Genomic DNA, 22,641 nt, shown 5'->3' with positions numbered 1-22,641 from the left:
GCAAAATATGCAACTGAATCTGCTTGATTCTTGTCTCTAAAAACACATCTCGGTGTTTTCACTTCTCAGATCATCCGCATTTTACTCCGCTAGATTTACGTCCTTTACACGTGACAAATTCTGTCGCTTCCCAGACACCGAGTTGGACGGGGAACAGAAATGAGTAAATCTAAAGCATGAAAATAATATACATTCATCAGCATTTACAGAACGTTTTAGGGCGATATACGATCATTTATTCAACATGTTATTTACATCATTTTGCTGAGGCCGTTGTCATTTAATTTTCACAATCTCCGTGACTTAAGTCCTCAAACGGACTGGATACTATTTTCTTGTGTAATATCTGTTCACATTAAAGTAGTACATGTCAATTTAATAGAGTAAAATAAATAAAATGTCGCTCTGTTTATTAAGTAAACATGCAGAACGTTCTATGCTGCTACCGCATGATTACTGCACTGCGCCTTTTGTGGGTTCGTACAACTTACACCGGATCAATACAAAAATACTGCTTAAGCAGGCCTATGATACGCGTACCCGGCATGAAACAAAATCAACGGAACGATTTTCTTCTCGAATAAAAATTATTTCTTTTTTTTATTACTAATGATTTTTGAGTCACCAATCGGGTTTCTGGTAAGGTTTTGTGATCAGTTACAGTTCAAACCTTCCAAAATTCCGATGACATCATTTTTTGAGCCCAACCTATGTTGCAATAGCTGCGTATAAGATACGCGTTCCGGCAAACTAAACTATACTTTTATTCATAACTGGGTAAGAGAAAGAGCTATCTCGAGAAAATATTGTTTTATTTAGTCTATTTAACAAACTGATCCTTCTAGATACCTAACGTTGAACATCATTGTTGTGAAAGTTAATGATCAATTTTGATACCCAGAAAATTTGTGCCATGAAAATGGTCAGAATTGATTCTGCGAATTTGTATAAAAACGTTGCTAAGTATGGGTGAGTTGAATGTCAAGCTCGTGGAGCCGCGGTGTGAATGGCTGTTAGCACCAGTGAGATTTGATTTGATAGCACCAGTGAGATTTTAGAGAAAACGTGCCGTAAAATTGTTATAAATGATTGTTTTATATATTTGGCGCTGGTATCTCTAAATGAAAATATAACTCACCCTCGTCTCCTTTAAAATAGCATTGAAATAGTTTTGGTCGTGTTTTTCTTTAAGGAAAGTTGATAAAAATGACATTCACCCACCCCTTCATACGGGATTAATCTTAGGCTAATAAACTAGGGTTCATATTCGAGCGGCCTTGTGTCAATAACTTGAATTGGATCGAAGTTGTTTCAGGACAATGGATATTACATCATTTTCATTTCAGAAATTGCCATGTTTTGACAAACCGCTTATCGACGGCGCAGGCTGGTAAAGTTATGTTAACCCTATGATAATTCTCTCGAATCATTGGAAAAAATCATTCTATATTTAAAGTCTCTTTTTGTTTTTTAATATTAAGTTAATTTATACTGTTAATTTATACTTCTCATATATTTACACTAACACATAGTACATCAAATAGGCGTGACCATTATAACTGTACAGGCTAAAATTATATTCTACCATCTATCGTTTTATTCTACTTTGATACATGTACATTATTTGCTTATCTCAGTTAGAATATATACAGTGATTATGCGCAGCACGTACGCATACTTGCATTATATAAAACTATCAATACTCATAGCGTAAGCTTTTGAAATCGAGCTTGTAATAATTAATTAGATTTTCAAATAACATATTTACATAGAAAATTATATATTAGTTTCAATGAAATGACCTCTTCACATTGGATGTGCGAAACCGGAGATGATTTAAGCTCGTTGCGGAGGAGGGGTACGTATAAAACGGAACTTTTATCCGAATTAACTCGTTTAAATCAAATGATGGTCGGCTGATTCGATCCAATAAGAAGATATTCTGTTATTAGGCTAAACATATTGATGCCTTGTTTCTCAGTTCTGCCGGCCGCCTATCTACCCTGTACATAACCTTTCTTATACCATGATCAAAGTAACTATAACAGACCCGGCAACGAAAGAAACGAAACTGATTACAAATTTATTGTGATTTACAAAATGTCCCGGTAGATAAGAGAAAAAAGGGTTTTTAGCCTGATATATTCAAGAAAACCGAAACCAGAAATAGAATAAAACTAGGGGTCCAGTAAACACCACGCCCATTTTGGCGAAATGCTTGACAATCTGATAATTTCAACATTCAACACCACCTGGTTAATAGAAATACGTAGCCAATGAGATTTAAACTTTTCACAATTATAGAACTTGTCATGAGCAGGAATTCAAAAGAGTCAGACAGAATTCACTTTGCAAATGAATTACATTAAATGATTTAACATGATGAGCTTCCATTTTGCTATTGACTGTGGTTGCAAAATAGGCCTATGCATAGTTACTAATTAATAGAATTATATGGAAAAGTTCTGTCTAATTCAATATTTAACTACCCCTTATGGTGAGAACAAATACGTAAGTGTCCACTTATGAATATGAAGGGGCTTCCATATTAGCTATACCAATAGTCAAAGGCACAATGAAAATATCAATTTTTATAACAGTGTTTTCCCAGGTATATCTTTTATATTCCAATAGAAAAAGCATTTATAAGAATTTGCGTAATACAGATATTTCTGGCAGGCGGCGAAATAGCGATGCACGAACCTATTTTTCGGTACGGTGGCAAAAGGTCACATGATGGCAATCGTGCGTCCAATCGACGCACAGTTTACTTATGATGATGCGCCCTAGAGCTGTTAGATAATAAGCCTTTTTACAGTTTCCAGGCGCCATTTTTTTGGGTACCCGCCGGGTCCGCATTGTTGAATTTTTTGTCCCTATTTTTTCCCCGTTTAATATTTTTATTTCGTTCATATCTCTGGATCTCTGGATAAAGATAGAAACAAAGTGAAAATATTGATGGACTCAGCTGATAATTAGTTCTTTAATTATATTACTCAATCATAAAGTTAATGCAACAATGCGCGTTAATGAGGTTATAAACATCGATATCGTCTTCCCGATAATTCAACTTGTAGCCTAGAGTGACGCATACGGAACAACAAGATACGTACTAGATTGGTTGAAACATTTTCAACATTTCCCTTGAAAACTTCAAAAATGCGTAGAATCGCTGGTTTTGGCGAACAACAATGTCTGCAAGTCGGCCATCTTAAATCTATGGGCTGCCGATGTGTACAGAATAGGCTTAGACATACGTATATACTAAACCAAACGTAGACAATCCATTTAAGCGTCTTCGAAACTGCCTATTACTAAATTCGTCTATGGGCGAAAGAATAGTGAACGCGATAGTCCGCTCAGAATTAATTCCTAGTGGGTTTTTAAAGATGTTTTTTTTCCTAGCGCAAGAAAATGGAGAATTTGCGTGTAGAAAAAAACTTGTCTGCCGGTATAGGACTGAACAGAATTCTTTCGATAGACCGAATCAAACGTCTCTTGTTCGTATTTTTACTCATATAACCATCATATCGACGTAATAATACCTTGAAAAAAATAACGCTAAATTGCCCAATTAGATACCGGTACTGACAAAACGGTAGCCCATACGTAGTAACTAATAGTTGATCTGTAATTAGAAAATAGTTTTATCTCCTGATAATGTGAATTTTAATTTCAAAATCGTGAGTACGGATAACAGTGTGCTTTAGAAACCATATCAGGTCCATATATCATACAATTCACCATCATAATTCAACTATTCCGGTTTTTACTTCATCATCTCTGTAATGAACGACCAGACTACTGATAGTTTCAACTTCTTTTGTGCGAAGGGTCACATATTTACCAGGCACATCGTTAAGACATGGTATCCATCGCTTATACCTATGCAACAACAGAACTACTAAAGAAATGAATATCAAAGCAGCCGCAATTGACAATACGATCTTCGTTATGAATACAGCATGATTATAGGAACTTAGGCAGATGAACTCGTGTGGTTTTACTTGTGAAATTAACTTTCCAGCTAAATCATACGGCAACGAACACCTGTCAAAATAAATGAATAAAAAGAGTTTTATATATTACGGTATCAATTATGTCAGTATTAGGGTGGCCAACGGCCAGTCTTAATACTAACAAATCAACCAGTATGAAGATTGATTTACCGGCATGAATATGGAGATATTGCATTGAAAACCTAAGACGTACCTTAAATTCGACGTAATATCGAATGTTGAATTGTTCATCCATGCTAAATTACAATCACAATTCCACAAATTGTCATTAAGAGTCAAGACAGTAAGCGTATCCCATGGTAAAAGAAGAGGAGATAACGTGTTTAACACTCCGTCGTTCAAATAAACCATCGATATATGATGGAAACTACCATAGAAAGCATACGGCGATATATTCTCAAGAAACAAACAAAAACTTAAGTCTACAGTATTGAGGCTGGTTATATTCCGAAGGGTGTGACTGCCAATTTTATTGATTTTTGTGTGCGACATATTCAGGAACTTCAAATTTCTCTTCACATTCAAGGGGAATGTGTGATTCCATATACCTTCGATTGGATTAATGCTCAAATCGAGTCTTTCCAAAAATGGCATGCATTTCAGACCGTCTGTCGGCACTTCTTTCAATTGGTTTTTGGACAAAGTGAGATTTTTCAGGTTTGTTAGATTGGCAAATGAATCGGTGCGTAATTCTGCTATTCCATTGTCGTCGAGGTGTAACGAACGTAGATTCGATAGATACCTGAAAACACTGGAGATCGAGCCATCGTGCATGGAATTGTTCTGTAAACTTAATGATTCCAATGCTCCTAAACCGCGGAATATTTTAGAATCTTGCTTATTCATTTGGAGTTGATTGTGACTTAGGTCTAGGCTGCGGAATTTAGGCAATTCACCAAAGGCATACGGTAAGATCTCGGTCATGCCATTGTGAGATAGGTCGAGCCAACTTAGTGATAGCAAGGTAGCAGGGAAAATGTGGTTTTCTAAGATTCTCAGGTTGTTGAAAGATAAATTGATTTTCCAAAGGTTTTTCATAGCCCCGAATGTCAGTTCATCCAGATAATCAATGGAGTTGTGAGACAAATCCAACACCTCCAGCTTTTCTAATGTTAATAGAGCACTGGTATCGCTAATTTTATTCCAAGACAAAGTCAATTCCTTTAATTTATCGAACAGTTGCACATTGTTGAGTGAGATGATACTATTTCTGTCTAGATTTAGATATTCAATAGCGGCTGATCCTACACTATTCGGTTCAGGAATTTCCTTTAAGCTCTTATTTTGGCATTGAACGCGAAATCCAGCACAAAAACACTGCGTCACACCGCACATATTTCCAGAGGCTCTAACGCACGACGATAGATAACAAAGGGCCAGAAAAAATAGCACTCGGTGATTCATTTCGTCGATTCAATATGTCGTTGACGTGACTTCCTGAAATACGAACAATAAACAGATATATAATAAATCATATACCAGTATTGTAACAAAGATCAGTTGATTTTTTTCTACATTTTTGTTCATGATTCGACTTTTTCGATTTTTGTCTATCTTTTCATCTTACGTACATAGATAGCCTAGAGGAAAACATTTGTTGTCGGGAATTATTTCATGGAGAAAAATGTTTTTGTCGGGAAAAGTTTGATAACCCTTATCATCAGACAAAAAAGAAAATACGTCGTACTGTGGTATTAACTTTAACCCCGGGGCTAACTAGATTCATTTTCAATTGAATTAACCCCTGGGTTAAAGAAAATACCAGTCTATATAAAACTGGTTCCTGGTGATCTACGTCGTGAATTATCATCGTCGTGAAACGCCAGGCCACGATTTCATGACTTACCGTATAGTCAAGTCAGATGCGGTCCGAGTGGAATTACGTCGTATGTTATATATAGATCCACGTACCGTAATCATTTAATTCCTAGACATATATATTCATAGGATAGGACCTTGAATACATATATACGTACGTAAGCAACAAGTGTTTAATACAGTCGATTGTGGCCTGTATACGTTATCTTATCTTGAAATTGTACTGTGTATAGGACCCGTGCATTCGCGACGGTAGGTAGAATATAGGCTATATCTCGTATGGTGACAAATATAAAAACGCTCTTCACGCTGCTTACAGATTTATCGTGAAGAAACTTATCTTGATTATTTTGCTATATAATGTTAATAGCAAATGTTTTATCATGGTTCCTTTGTCAAGACTATGCAGAATCAAACAGTAAATGCTAAAGTTCATATACACCTAACGTATTTTGGATAAAATGTATCTTCTGTTCAGAAAAGTCAATGTAACCTATGAAAACCGTCATTAAGGTTAGCGTCGGTAAACGACGACAACGCTTGCCACCGCATTTCAGGGATTTTTCACAGGCTTTTTTTCTTTCTCACGAAAAGTTCAGTCCCTAAAAATAACAAGGACTATGGTACACGTGCCCCCTGTGCACCTCCTGGATCCGCCGCTGCCGCGGAACACTGTCACACTGTTCGGGTGCGCATGTTTAAGCCAGCTGGCCATGATACCGCTGCTACGAAACCACGTAAACGAAAACGAAATACGAAACGAAATGCTAAAGTAGTAATTTGGCTCATTCTACTCTAAACGGCAAATTTGCTGTCACGGATGCTAACGCTACAATAAAAATGTATTTGCGCACTGATTTTCATAATTTCTTTTTTCAGTGGAAAGATGAGGTTAAAATCCATAAAACCACTACCCTAAACAATTAAAATGATAATGATTTCGAAGATAAATATATTAAAATTTTCATAAACACCCCCAAAATGGCTTGTCCCAGCGAAAAATTTGTAAAATAAAAAAACTGAACTGTTAGGCCCCACTGAATAATGAAAACAAAAACAGAACGATTTTTCTGAATGCAATTGCAAGACCCTCTGATCTCAGAGCTCCAAGCTCTGATGCATGTAAGATAGATGCATGCAAAACGTCGCAGCGAGCGATGCCGGCGTTGGTGTCACTGAGGCCGGCTGATGATTGTTTGTTTGTCTTTTTGTTTGTTTGGCTTTAAGTACGTCGTTTGGATCTTGGTTTCCCAAGACTATTCCTATTGGATTGTTCATTTAACCTCACGACGGTACGGCCTTTGAAGTGTTGCCCGCACACTGTTCGCAGCCAGCAGGACTCGAACCCACTTGTCACTCAGCATTGATAGTGGATTCAACAGCATCACGCCTTATCTCACCGAGCTACCGAGGCCGCTCGATTCAATTCCAAAGAACTACAGCAGCGGCAAATAACCATCGCAATATTGCAATTTTCGACAAACAACGAGTTAATTCAATCACTGTTGTTTAACGCATGGAAAAGATAATAAAAGGTATTTTTTCCCGGCGCGCATTAGAAAGCGAATCTCTGCCGAGTGCGTAAGAGGGTGCTACCGCCTTATGAGTGCGCAGCAGGCGGGTAGGGCGTCCTAAAGTGAAAACTTATACTAGAATGGCCGAATCGAATTTTACAATGTCAGTCAACTGATTGATGATACAACATGGTTGTTCTCGGCGTACTTAACAATGATATTTTCCTCCAATAAACAACTCTGGTAAAATTGAATAAAATGATCTATCGTTATTGGTGATATCGTATCATGGTGGTAGCCTACCGTTTACCGTTTGATGTTTCGTGTCATCATGAAATGGTTTTAACTTTAGTTAAGGCGTTCCCGCACGACCACATACGGGTTTCAGTCACGAGTAGGCTGCCGTTCCACTGCTCTAGAAATACGTATTCTGACGCTGAGAATTAATCCCAAATAATCCCATGGATACTGATAGTTGGAATAACAGTGATATCCAAACACTGTGATATTTATAAACCGGAGGTACATAATTTTATGTTTTTCTATTCAGAAGAGGCTGTTCCCCATTCTTTACTGCCAATATCAATGCGGACATATCACTACGCGATTGTTTAACCCGCTCTCATCAACCAGATAATGAACGAAAAAATAACTTTTTGGACCATTAAATCAGAAATCTGGCGACGCTATGTTGTGGGGAATAATTGAAACATTTTTTTTAGTAATTTTCAGCTGTTTCTAATGTTTTACGTGAACGGAGTGACAATTTGAAATTACTATGAAAATGAGAAGAGTCGGCGCTATTTTTTCGTACTACTATTTTCGATCCATTTTACTAGCATTGGCATGACGTCATAGACGTCAACCAATGCTAAAAATTGATAACTAATAGCTGTCATGAAAAGAATGCACAGTCGATCAGTCAGCCCGGTATATAAGGCGACGGCGAGTAAGACTCGCTCTCTTTCCAGGCAGGGGCGGCGTGACCACATCGGTCTCGGTACAGATATCATGTAACAGCTGGGGTGTCGTAATTATATCTCTAATTATACTTTTACATAACGTAATAAACTTTTGGATAATTCTGTTTTCTAATTCTGTTGTTTGCGTTTGTAAATCGGGATATTTCCACAGTTGTGCCAAGTTTCCCTTGAAAATAGCCCATAAAAAGGAATGAACTAAATGCACAGCCCTTCCATTAACATCAAAGGTTTACTTTCAACAATCTGAATGGAGAATTTGATATTCTATAAGTAATAGATTGTCCCTCGAGTGGTATAAAACTTCACTAGTGCATTGACCCAGGCTTCTGTAATTTCAAGCAGCGTATCAAGATATTTTCCATTGTGTAGCACAAATGTCATTTCTTTATTGACAAATTATGAAAATGACACCTGAATTTGCAGAAATGTGCAATGGTTTTGCCCGGGGGACAGACTGTTGCGTACTGACAGCCAAGTTTGACCCTGACCTTTGACCTTGGCCTTTGACCTATATGGGTCATCCAGAATTTTGTCAATATTCATATTCGAGCAGGGTATATGTCCGTCTAGACTTGACATATTGGCAGTTGTTGATGTATTTGACGTAAACGGTTACTGTGAGTATTCAGTACAGCTGGAAGTCGTCATTATGTAGTATTACGTGCATTGTTTATGAATACAATGGCTGTTGAATAAAAGAGTTCAGTTCTCGTCCATGCCAATCAACTGTGTTTGTCCGTCATCTCCCGATTCTTAGGGTATCGTCAACATGGTGGCAGCGGTATTTAAGGACCGTACGTTCTAATTTCACCGGCGAGTGATTGATTGATTGAATGAATGAATAACGGCGATGATAAAAAGCCACACAAGCTGCTTGGGAAATTAGAGGCGTCCTGTAATCCCAGATGAAGCGAAGTCCTTTAGACGCATCGATATTGGAACACTCATCAAATTGAACCATTTGATGCATTCCTCACCGAACTCCTCAAGAGGGCAGAATCGTGCAATTTTGGAACGGCAAAAGATCGCATGATACGAGACAAGATCGTGTTTTCTGTCACCGGGAAGGTTCAAACTTTGCTTCTTCGGGAAGATGACCTGACCCTGACGAAGACGGTTAAGCTATGCCGTGCATTCGAACAATCGAATCAGCAAGCAGACGAACTCCGGGAAAAGTCGAAAAGATTGTACAGAGAGTGACCACTACGAAAACTCGTCAGGGGTCTGCTAAAAAGCCCTATCGCAACCGACTCGAGACATCGAAACCAACAAACCGAGAATGTACCAGGTAAGTTCTGTGGGTATCAGCATGATTTGGTCGTGAAAAATGTCCAGCATGGCGAAAGACGTGCAATAATTGTCATGGGAAAAATCACTTCAAATTCAAGTGCACGAAACCCAAGGTCGTGAAAGCAGTTGAAGCAGTGCGTCAGTCTGAGTCAGACAGCGATGAAGCAATCGGCTGGGTGGGCACTGTTAATGGAACACAGCCACCGCCTGATCTCATCAGTGCTCAAATGTTGGTGAATGACCGTGAAGTCAAGTTTCAACTCGACATGGTGCCAACGTTACGTCAAGAGAGAGCAGTTGACAAACTCATCGGGGGCTTATTTGATCATGTGGAATGGTTCTACGATGACTCCACTTGGTGAAACGAAACTGGACGTATCGGCCCCACTCCGCGCGGTCGGATTTACGCGAAGCAGCAGAACACAAACACGGCCATTCTCTCAATTTTCAATGATAGAAATCGTGTGTGTATTTCAATTATTTCGGCTGTTAGGGTTTTAAGGCACAATATAAGTTGATGATGTGATATGGCGATGTTAATTAATGATAATTCCGCAGTGAAGCTAGTCACGAACGCTGCCGATTGAGTATACAGCTGCCAAAAACATTGAAATGTGCGTAGTTGCGTAACTATTTGCAGTGAATTGCAGACGAAACATGAAGCCTTAACGGCCGTTTAAAAAAAAATCATACCAATCGCAATTGTAAAATAAAAATGAGATAGAACCTAAGTAAAAATTCTGGCCATTTCTAAAATGTTATTGATTATTATTACTAATTTTTAGTCAGTGCGGAACGTTTAGTTTTCCAACAATAATGAGGGGTGGTAGGTAGTCATGCAATTCAAGTCATCATTTATTACACGTTACTTCCGTGTTGTTGAAAATCTCGCGAGACCTGGACTAAACCCCAATGAACAATGTGATCTGTGTGCTGGCCACCAAAATGCACACAGATCACACTACACTACCCATCACACACTCCAGTACCCACAGCTTTCATATATCCATCCAAATATTTAGTGGCTTTCTTCCTGGATGTCATAAATCCATGTACCGGGGAGACGAGAAATGGTCGATTTTCAGTCGTCAACAACAATGTCTCGTGCCTACTAGGTCTTGGTGTGTTGCGAGATATGAAACTCATAACAGTCCACAACGAACGATTCGTTGGAAAGGTTGACTCAACACCCATACTAGGAGATCTAGGTGAAGTTGCACTGGCCGTTGATCCAGAAAAACGAGCCGCGAGCCCAACCTTGTCGAAACCTGCCGATCGCAATCAAAGATGACGTCAAGAGTGAGATTGACACTCGTTAAACGTGGGATACTCGCACCAGTTGTTGAACCCACTCCGTGGGTTTCCCAAATGGCTGTCGTGAAGAAAAACTCTGGAAAAATCAGGGTGTGTATCAACCCACAACCGCTAAATGAAGCTCTCGTGCGTGAACACCGCAAGTTGTCGACTATAGAAGATGTACTACCAATGCTTAGTAAGCCGAAGGTCTTCATCAAACTCGACGTAAAAGAAGCGTACTGGCATGTCAGGCTGGACGATAGCAGCTCCAAGCTGACAACGATGATAACTCCATATGGAAGATTTCGTTGGACTTGCTTACTGTTTGGTATCAAAGTCAGTAGCGAGATATTCGGACGAATGTTGAGCGCAGCTCTAGAGGGAACATCGAACCAATACGAATGCTTAAGCGCAAAGACGAAGCGTTCAAATGGACAGAACAATGCTAGGATGCATTTAATATAGTTGAGCGTAAATTAACGGTGACCCCAGTACTAGCCTACTATGATGCATGGAAAGATCTTGTGTTACAAGCCGATAGTTCGCGTACTGGGATGGGCGCTGTATTACTCCAAGATGGTCGACCCATCGAGTATGCGTCACGTACGCTGACCAGTTCCGAGCGGAACTGGGCGCAGATCGAGCTGGAGCCATTATTAGTTTTCCGGTTTGCTCGGCTACCCGTACTGGCGGGGTAGTCTAGAGAGGCCAATGAAAACTCCGGTTTGCTGAACTACCCCTCTTTGGATGTTTGATTTGACAGTTTCAAGTGGTTAATGGCTGTTTCAAGTGCTTACAACGATGCTTATTACTTCGTGGTACATGGTGGTTTAAAAAAGATTTTATAATAATACGCTCACCGCGTGGGCTTCGTGGAAAGATCACTACCTGTGGCCTTCCCAAATTTTTTTGATTGTCCTGTCCGATTCATCCAATTGAGAGACTGCCTCTTCCAGTTAGGGCATTTTTGGATCACATAACTCAGGAAATGACTTACGCTTTTGGGCCCCCTCGTCGGTTCCACATGTTTCATTTGAGCTATAGACCACAATGGTGACACCATGACGGTCAGAAACTGATCAATTGAGATATCCCCGAGTCTGACCACTTGACTTCGAATTTCGGAAATTTTTCAAATTATGTTTGTTTTCAAACTACTGAAGAATCATTGCAACTTCATAAACTGACCATCACTGACCACCACTGACCAATTCAAACTCCTTGAATTTGAAAACAATACACCGTGTTATGGTGTCAAACTCGAATGGATTCGCCATAAATATTGAGAATTCATGAATTGACTATCACTGACCACCACTGACCAATTCATGCTTCTCGAATATGAGAAAGATATACCGCGTTACGGTGTCAAACTAGAAAGGATTCGCCATTGAAAATTCATAAACTGACCATCACTGACCACCACTGACCAGTTTAAACTTCTCGAATGTGAGAACGACATACCGGTACCGCATTTGGTGTGAAACTAGAAAGGATTCGCCATTGAAAATTCATAAATTGACCATCACTGACCACCACTGCCCAAGTGAAACTTCTCGAATATCGTGGTCGAATTCGAAAGTGCTTGTCGTCGTATTGACCGCGTACTAGACCAGTGGTAACCAAGGCATTGAAAAAGTTTTGAAAATTCGACGGTACCGATTTTTCCGTCAAAAAACTGTTTCGTTAATATTTCAAGTTTTTTGACGCCTTATAAAACGTTACCATTATGAAACCTAAACAATGTTAACCATTCAGCGTCATTTTACAAACGACAGCCGTAAATCGATGTGCAAAACGTCACAGGTTTATGTGTACACAAACAAGCTATCTGGCAAAATATTATTGACGTAGATGTAGAATGGCTTCCTGTGATTATATAATGACCTATATTTGAACGTCGAAATGTTATATTGCATTAAATATCATTAGAAGACGTATTGTAATAGTAAAGGATGTATGATTATATCAGAAGCGGCAGGCATAAATAGAAATGATAAGTAAATCGGATTATTCGGTTAAATGGCGGATGTATACACGATGCGGAAGTCTGATATAAAAGTCAGACCCTGACGTGGGCATGCCGGTGGAATGACGAAGCTATCTACGATGTGTGTAGGGCCGGCGTGAATTTCATCAGCGGCTACAAGCGGTCAATATGAAAATGTGTAAACATATAATTTCAATATTCAAACGTTTTAGAAAATATGTTTGATATTAGGAGTATGCAAGTTTCGTGAGATTAGCAATTTATAATAGCATAGCTGTCATATACGGCTCCATGTCCTCTGATGGCATGTATATAAGGTGACAATTCAATTCAATTCTTTATTGATCCTTATTACATTGATATTCCGGGATAAAATTCCCAAATTCAATAAATACAAATTTTAAAATAAATTAATACAACATACATGACACACGGGTAATTCATACAGAACAACATAAGCATGTTATTTTAAATGGCAATGTCTACTTCAACCCACCCAGACTCAAGACTCTAGGATATCGAGTGACAGCCAAACCCGTGGCCGGGGACCGGGCCGGCTGGCTAGGCCACACAATATGCTCGAAGTCATGATGAAGCAGACATCAGAAGAGCTCTTTCTTCATCCATGGAGGCAATGAAGTTGCTGACCAGCTTAGAGGCATAAGTAAATGAAGTCGGTCGCACGTTCGCGATCAATTATTGAAAATTTTCAATAAAAAAATTTAAACCACTACTAGAGTCGAAGACCTGTATCATCTACCCAATCGCCAAATCTCATCATTTCCCAAATTTCTTAAAACTTCGATTTCAAATTTGCAATTCCACATTAGCTTAGCTCAGAAATTCTACATTTTTTTCCCAGGCGTCAAATAATTTTCTAAAATTAATTTTCTTGTTCTTTTTACTCTTCTATAGAATTCACTATATGAAAAGTGTTCATAGGAAATTCGGTGTAATATCAGTCACCTGTTACCCCTTTTTCATTGTCAGTTCTTTATTGCAATATCGTGCGCTCTTTTTAAATCTAAAATATAAAAAAAAACAGGTGTGTTTCGTTATAAACAAGGTTAAATTCCAAACACACATGAAATATGGAGCCTGTATCGCACGATATACACATCTAGCATTTTGTCTAACTAGGCCCTTTCTAAATGGCAATTGTTCAGTTTTTTAACGGCCGACATTCAGAGGCACCTAAAAACCGGTGGTAGCGCTTGAGACTTTCAGTGTAGGCCACATCTTACATTGACTCGGCTCGCGGTCGGTTGTTTAATGGGAACACATCTGGTTGACACTAGTTTCACAGTTGACGAATTCAGAAAACTTTTTTCAAATGTCTTTGATAACATCGTATACATAGTATTCTTCTTGATTACATTTCGCTGATTCCATAGATATGTTTTTATGAAAATTGCTCCAGTTATAACGGATTTACATACGTGTAAAATCATTATTTTCAAAATATTCAATTTTCTCCGATTTTGAAGAAATTCTGTCATCTCCACTCGACACATGATTTCACTTCGGCGCCTTTTAAGGGAGTGTCCCTTAAAGTTGAGTTCATACTTAGTTAAACAAGGAGATATGCCTGATTCCTTTTGAAAATTAAAATTCGACAGATATCATCAAATTACTAGAAAGGGACAGCAGCTCTCGGTCATCCGCGAAAAGATACCTAAAATGCAATCCTAGGGTTATGGAAAAACAGGACACAGAACATACAGAAAAATCCTTTGTTTGGTAGTCGACTGAAATGATTGAACTCTTAAATAGCAACATCCAGAGAAACAAAAACATAAGAACATATTCTCGCCCAGCCTTAAAAAAAACATATATAAAACTGTATTGAATACTTTTGGATTTTTTTATTTTTTACTCACTCACCCCTTCAACCTTTGATCTGAACCCCAATATTCCCTATTACTCTTAATATTTTCATATAAATGAACATTATTTACATGAATTTCATATATTTTGAAATAAATTATAAATTATTTATATATTAATTATAAAAGTGTGAAATAAAATAGAAATTAACGAGTTGATTAAAATTAGATTTTTAAACATAAATGTGTGAGTAAAGTGTGAGAAATAATTCATATTTTAACATTGAATATTTATATTTGAATGAGTTAGATTCATTTTAAAGTTTTGTTATAAAATGAAGAAAGAAGAAGAAGAACCCAAATTTAAAATCGAAATCAATGAAACCAACAAATTATTTTCACAGTTTAACATTAAAAATTATATTTAAGCAACAAATTTAGTGTATGCAAGACAATATAAAATCGATAATATTACTGTAATTAAACAAATATTATCAAATGAAAAATATTTTATTACTTAACTAGTAGATACTTTTGATAATGGTGCTAAAAATCCAAAAGTATTCAATGCAGTCTTAAATTATAAAGGGAATTGAGATGAAAACATAATAAATATTCTTCAAACTCCTTTTAACGAAAGAAATGATGATTTAATACTTTCTAAAGATTACAATGATTTGATAAACTTAAGAATTGAAAAACGACAATTATATCATTTTAATTTTAATAACAAACAAATTATCTATAATGAAAATTCATCAAATATTGGAATTCAATGTGAATCAGTTAATGATAATTCTTATAAAGATATTGGAATTCAATTTGGTTTAGATAATGAATTAAGAAAATTCAATCCTAATGAGAAAATATGTTTTTATAGTGGCGGCAAATATTTAAAATCACATAAATCAAAGCATTATCAAACAATTAAACATATCAATTATGAAAAGAATAATAATTCTATATTGAAATAAGATTAAGCTGTATGAGTAATTGGAAAATTTCAAATTATAAAACTAAAATATAGCTGCAAAGCAGCGATAACGGGTTTTCTGGATGCATGTGATCGAAAGGAAAAATTAATCACCGGGTATTCGATGGAAAAAATAAAATGAGATGATTTGGATATTATCGGAGCAATCCTCTTTTTGGTTGAATGGTCTAACCCCAGTATAGTCCCCCGTGATTTGGAAATTCTCGGAGCCCTCCTTTATTTACTTACTAAATGACGTCACAAACTGTTATTTCGCCGGTGCTTGTTGTCTAACAATTCAATTCAATTCTTTATTTACAGTAACTTAATAAGTAATTTTAAGTTTCAAATAGGATGGAAAGTACATTCGGACAATCTGTTGGTTCAGAGAGACCGTTATTACAGTATCAATTTATACATTTCGTTTCGGAACTGTCAGTTGCCGAATCTGAATGAAGATGAATTTTATTTGACGAAATCGGCGGAAAATATATAATAATAATAATCAACAGAATTTCAAGAGGGTTTTCGACGAAAGTCAGAAAACCCTAAATATTCAAAATATGATATTTCAAATTACTTATTAATCTTTTCATTTTTTTCTTAAATGAATAAAATTTCATTCCAACTGGAAAAAGTGATTTAAAACATTATCTTGTAGCTGGAGGGTTAATATTGGCAGCGCTTTACTTTTATAACGAGAATATCAGTAAGGATCTAATGAATGAAAATATAAAATTAAACAAGAAATTAAAGAAATTAAATGGAAATCATAAAAATAAAAAGAATTAAAAAGTTAATTTAGAAAATGATTTAGATGATTAAGACAGCATCTTTTAATTTGATTTATTTTACATATTTTAACTATAAAAATGAGTGAACATATATTGAATTTATTACACCTTATTTACAGAAATCAAGAGCAACTGAAATTAATAATTATGGTTTCAGGTTTAGTTTCTTTTTCAATTTACTCATAAAAACAGCTGTTAGAATTCTATGATAACTGTAGAATTAGGTATACAGAATTAAAAGAAAACATAAATTATATTTCAGATAGAATTAATAATATTAAATGCTGTGAAATATGTAAATATGTAAAGGTATAAAAATGAAAAATCATTTAGGAATCATAAATATATTCACGAGCTAAATGATAAATTATATAATTCAAATAAAGCAATAGACTGTTAAATTGGCTGAAAATATAAAACATATTGGCTGAAATATATAAAAATGAATAAATTATATGTTTAAACTTAAATTTCTATACTTAGATTAATAATTCATATTTATAATTATTATAAAACTAATTTATACATATATGTACTAGACGTACGAGTAAGAAAGTAAGAATTCTTACTTTCTTGGATTCTTACTCGTACGTCTAATACATAGATATATAAATAGTTTAGATTATATAATATCTTTAAATTTTATGATATATATTTGATTCAGTAATGAATTTCAGAATTATCATATATATTTGATTCAGTAATGAAAATCACAGATTTATCATATATATTTCTGTTTCAATATTTATTTATCTCACAGATTTATTCATCTTCACCTGTCAAGGGATTCGAACCCACTACGCTAAAGCATTGCCGAACCCCTTGACCTCACGAGTCGTTGGAGTCGTTACTAGCCGAATGGAAGCGAGTTCGGGAGTGATACCGAACCCCTGTCAAGCGAGATTTATTATATATATTTGGAAAAGTACAAATTATATTCAATTATATATTTATTTTTATCATTATTAAAAGAGTATTACAATGAATCCGTTAGATTGTTAAACTGTTTGAATATTAAATTGAGTAGATTGTATATTCATAAACTAAATGATAAATTAAGAATAAGACTGTTAAATTAGCTGAAAATATAAAATCTATTGGCTGAAATGTATAAAATATTGTAAAAATAGTATTTCATTAAAAAAGGGGGCAGAGGTATTAATGTATTAAATACGTATTAGATACGTATTAAATGCAAATTATGCTTTATTTCTGACAAGAGTGATATTAGTTACTTAGTTTATTGAATTTTCAGTTGAATTCTAGTCAAATGTAAAGAAATTTAATATTAACAAGAAATATTAAAAAAACATTAGAAAAACAATAACTTGCTTTAATAATACTAACTTATTCAATTCTAATGTTTTTTCTAATCGAATCTATTTAAAATATTATTTAATCCAGTGAGCAAATAGAAACAATAACTTTAACTGTTAGTATCACTCTAGCATCATTCTAAAGAAAGTTATTGTTTTTCTAATGTTTTTCTAATATTTCTTGTTAATATTGAATTTCTTTACATTTGACTAGAATTATTTATTTTCATATTTTTATGAGCTCGACCCTTCGACCTTTGGTATGAACCCCCATATTCCCTAATACTTACCGTAATTGACTATGATGTTTTCAAGTGGTCTTAAGTACCGCTAATAGCCGAAAGTCGTTGATTCATGTGAAATTTACCTACAGTGCCACCCGTTGGTAGTAAAACTAATCCGAGCAATACGGGTGTTAAATAGATACGCTCATAATGACCGCGCAGAACTCGGAATAGTACTATCCGAAGCAACGGAGTGTTCGTTCTTACTACGTAATCATGGGATTGTTCGTAGGTAACTATAACTTTTAACTATCGATATCAGAACCGCCATTATTCGTGGTATGTGACATGCAGTGGCTATCAGCATGAATTATAGTGCAACGACCACAGTAGCTGAAACTACCGTAGACTGTAATCGACCGTACGTTTTTAAAAACGTGCTTCTCGTCAGCGTAAAACTAGCGGGCGCTCTACCGATCAGCATCGTCGGCATCATTCTGAATACGTTCAGTATTTTCATCATACGTCGCCAGTCGTCTGATCACATCTCGTTGTACCTGTTACGCTGCCTCGCGCTGGCCGATATACTCTTCCTTGTTTTCAACACGATTCAGGAACCGTTGCGTTTCGTCGTGTCCTGGTTCACGCAAGGAACTCACATGTTTTGGATTCCGTACCTGAGCTGGGGCGTGCGACCGTGGATCTATAAAACGGCTTGGATTCCGCGACATTCGGCGCAGTTGACGCGCAACTGGATAACCGTGCTGTTAGTTTTAGAACGATGCGTATCTTTAACTTTTCCATTTTTCGTAAGATCTCACATTACAAAATACAGAATAAAAATCATTGTTTGTTGTATGGTTTTCGGCTTTGGTATATTATACTCGCCTTTCGTTATCGGCACACGCGTAAACACTTGGTTCTTTGACGCTTGTAACAATGTTCGCGTAATGGGCATCGGTTCAGCAAAAGGGAAGGTACGATCGGGCTTCTTCCGTGCTTTCAAATGGATTGACCAATTCATCGCTACATTAATTAAAGAATTATTGCCGGCAATTTTACTAATGATTTTCAATTGCTACCTGATATGGATTCTTCGTAAACTGACGGCGAAAAGAAAAGAAATGACTGGCGAAAGAAATATATCGCGTCTCGACGTGAAAGCTATCAAAATTGCTATAGCTATAGTCGTTCTATTTGTCGTCTGCGAAATACCGCCATCTTATCGATCTATCTATGAATTCCTAGCCCGTTTTATAAACCTTCCAAGAATTTGGCACTCCGGCGACGCGGTATACATCACTCAAATGATGTTCGACAACCTTTTACCAACTTTGAACTCGTCGGTAAATTTCTTTATCTATTACGTGGCCAACGATCATTTTAGAGCTACCGCTAAAGACCTGATTCTAAAATGTCGCTTTTGCCGACGAAAGGCGGAATGAAGGCGTGGCTGTAATTGCTTGACTCGTATCAAACCCGGATTAGAATATGCGGCTGACCACCAAACAACTCGCTATTCGACACCAGTATCTGTCAGTAATACTATGAAAATTCCCAGCCTTTATAGCAGAATTCTATGGTGGCTGATTCGGGCCATACTAAAAAATTTTTCTGTACGGCTAAAGCAACGATACAAAATTTTTCACATTGGCCCGTTTTTTGGTTTTCTCGCGCGAGAATTCAAAAAGTTTGGTTTTTTCGCGCGAGAATTCAAAAAATTTGGTTTTAGTATGGCCCGAATCAGCCACCATAGAATTCCTAAACGCAGATTCATAAGTGAATTGAACGAGGTTGATGAGGGCGAATTAGAACTACTATGATCCTCAAACTGTCCATCCTACCAGATGAGGTACTTGAATGAATGTATTTTATTTTGCAAAATAAATCGTTACATAATTACAGGATCACAGAATGAAATTACACTTTGCACATGCCATATACATACACATACAAACATACATACATATAAATATATACATAAAAGATTTAACAATATAAAGTGCGATGAGTAAGGAGAAGCTAAAGCTTATATGGGTCCTTATCCATCTATAGACGCTCGTGCTTGAAATGCACAATTAGTATCTCGTACGATGATGCGTGATCGAAAATAAAATATGAAATCTAAATCATTCGATTCTTTCAAAGAAATGCACTGGAAAATGTGGTGTGGAAATAAACTGAATTTCACATGTTGCCTCTCCCTGGACGTGTTATTACTTCACTAACCATGACATGATCGTCGTGGATCTGTTTGCTGGCCACAAATGCGCACAGATCACAGTACCCACAGCTTTGATATGACCATCCTATTATCTAGTGTGTTTCTCCCAGCACATCCTCCCCGGCAGGGATTCGAACCTGATGGCATCGAGATTGCCACGGTACTCGTGCCGTGGCTGAGTGTAGCGATGCCATCAGGTTCGAATCCCTGCAGTGGGAGGATGCTCCCAGCACGAACACGCGCATACACACACCACATACACACAAACACACACCATGCAACCACACAAAAAGCAAGAAAAGGGGAGAAAGGAATGAACAGAATGAAAATAGGCGTGCACGCAGATCTAATGATTAGAAAGAGTGTGAGTTTTGATACCATTTGAGAATGACTTAGCTGTTCTTAAAGACTTAATTTTATTCGGCAATTCGTTTCAAAGTTTCGCCCCTTTTGGACTTTTATTGGTGTGCATCTTGATTTAGAAATTATACCAAATTTCAAATTTAACTGACAGATCTTTTATTTGGCCGACGTGCTGAATGTCTTAAATAATCGTTTCGGAATTTGTGAAGAAATAACTGAAATCTGGGGTAAGGAGATCATTAAGTTGTGAAAAAACGAAGTCAACGCTGTCGTTTTTGGTCTCGAACGTTTTGACCAATATACCTACGGTCGTGAGTTGATGTTCATAATGATCACAAACCGCTTGCATCAATACTCAAGAAACCCCTGAGCCAGGTCCCCAAAAGGCTCCAATCGTCATTGATGCGCGTACATCGTTATGACATCACATTTGTATTTTGTGAAGGAAAGTCGCTTGTGCTTGCCGACACATTAAGTCGTGCTCACCTGGAGAAAGTGGATGATCGACCATGAATAATGAACGTCTGTTACTTTCCGTCGATACCAGACTCTTGTATTGCAGAAGTGGCAGCGGCCACTGAACGTGACGCAACGCTCCAGAAACTGAAATCTTTGATTATAAATGGTTGGCCTAGCCTGAAAACCGAAGTACCGTATGAGGTCAGGCAATATTACGATATGCGCGATCTGTTCGGCTATGAAAGCACAACAGGGATCCTCGTGAAAGGTGAAGCGGTGATTATTCCGAAATCATTGCCCAAAAGCATGAAAACCAGATTGCACGCTGCACATCTTGGTTATGATAGCATGATGATTTAACAACACTAAATGTCCATCAGAATTGTTCTATACATTTTATCTATATTCTATATTCCTTTAATGTTTAAATGTTAACGTGTAATAGCTCTTTGTTTCTTGAGACAGTTTGTCTGTGTCTAAAGCGTTACTTGTTGTTTGTCTCACTGTTATTTTACTGCTCGTCACCTTTGTTTTTGTATCATTTTCCATGTCTCCACCTGTCTCGTATCTCAATGTATTTAAATAGTTTGTGTGTAAAAATAAATCAGTTCCAGTTTTGGTATTCCAAACTGAAAGATCGCGTGTGACTTTTTCGAGATCGAAGGGTCCAACTACCTCGTTACGGTAGATTATTTCTCTAGCTGGATCGAAGTATAGCGTATGACTTCAACCGCTACTACGAAATGTATATCAGTCCTCAAACAGCAATTTGCGCGTTACGGGATTCCGAAGCAAATCGCGACCGATCCGGGTCCTCATTTCACTAGTCGTGAATTCAAAGAATTCTTGCGCGTATGGTGAATTAACCATATTGAAGCGTCACCATTTCGCGAATGGTAAAGCCGAAGCCGCTGTAAAAACGATCAAACATCTGATCATTAAATCGATGAAAAATGGTACCGATTTATTGCAGGCTCTACTAGAGCTCCACAATACACCACGTCAGGATACGGGTTTGAGCCCGACTGATCTGATGTTCGGGCGGAAAACGCGCTCATTCATCCCGATGCGAAAACGGGCGAAACGTCTGACACATTTTCGTCGAAAACGCCAGAGGCGAAAGGAATCTTTGCAACGGTACGTTAATCGAAGATCATGGGATTTACGGAAACTAACGACTGGAAAACGTGTTTATTTCGAACATCGCGAGAAACGACCGTGGATAAAAGGCGATGTTGTCAATATTCTGTGAGATCGCACGTAGCGAATTCGCTGAGATAACGGAGGCACTTACCGTCGAAACCGCATACACCTGAGACCAACGCGGATCGAAGATACGGTGTATGACCAACCAGAAGTTACGCTCTTCGACCATCAGGTTGTTACCGAAACCTGTGCGACCGCCACAAATCCGATATCCGACCAGAACGCCGCACCAGATCAAATTGCGCCGGAATCGACAATCCGAAGAGAACGTCCGCGGAGAATAAGCAGACCGCCGAATAACATATGCATGTGCAACAACATATAAGTTAGTAGCATAGTAGCATAA

The 22,641-nt window shown here is 37.2% G+C and overlaps 1 protein-coding gene across 1 annotated transcript; it reads right to left on the bottom strand.

Annotated features, from left to right (window-relative positions):
* On the bottom strand, positions 1-6,006 carry LOC141907137 (uncharacterized). Its single transcript, XM_074796710.1, has 3 exons — positions 5,866-6,006; positions 4,213-5,456; positions 1-4,050 (listed from the first exon to the last, which is right to left on the bottom strand). The coding sequence occupies exons 2-3, from the start codon at positions 5,421-5,423 to the stop codon at positions 3,747-3,749; spliced, it is 1,515 nt and encodes a 504-aa protein (XP_074652811.1). The 5' UTR covers positions 5,424-5,456; positions 5,866-6,006; the 3' UTR covers positions 1-3,746.
* Positions 6,007-22,641: the final 16,635 nt, after the last annotated feature.

This window comes from Tubulanus polymorphus, chromosome 6 (genome assembly GCF_964204645.1).
Source record: "Tubulanus polymorphus chromosome 6, tnTubPoly1.2, whole genome shotgun sequence".
Lineage (NCBI taxonomy): Eukaryota > Metazoa > Nemertea > Palaeonemertea > Tubulaniformes > Tubulanidae > Tubulanus > Tubulanus polymorphus.
Note: the sequence above shows the minus strand (reverse complement) of the source record. Positions and strands in the feature narration are given on the sequence as shown.

Coding starts and splice junctions, on each gene's coding strand:
- LOC141907137 (XM_074796710.1), bottom strand. CDS start 5,423: ATGAATCACCGAGTGCTATTTTTTCTGGCCCTTTGTTATCTATCGTCG. Junction 4,051..4,212: donor GATATTACGTCGAATTTAAG/GTACGTCTTAGG, acceptor TTATTTTGACAG/GTGTTCGTTGCCGTATGATT.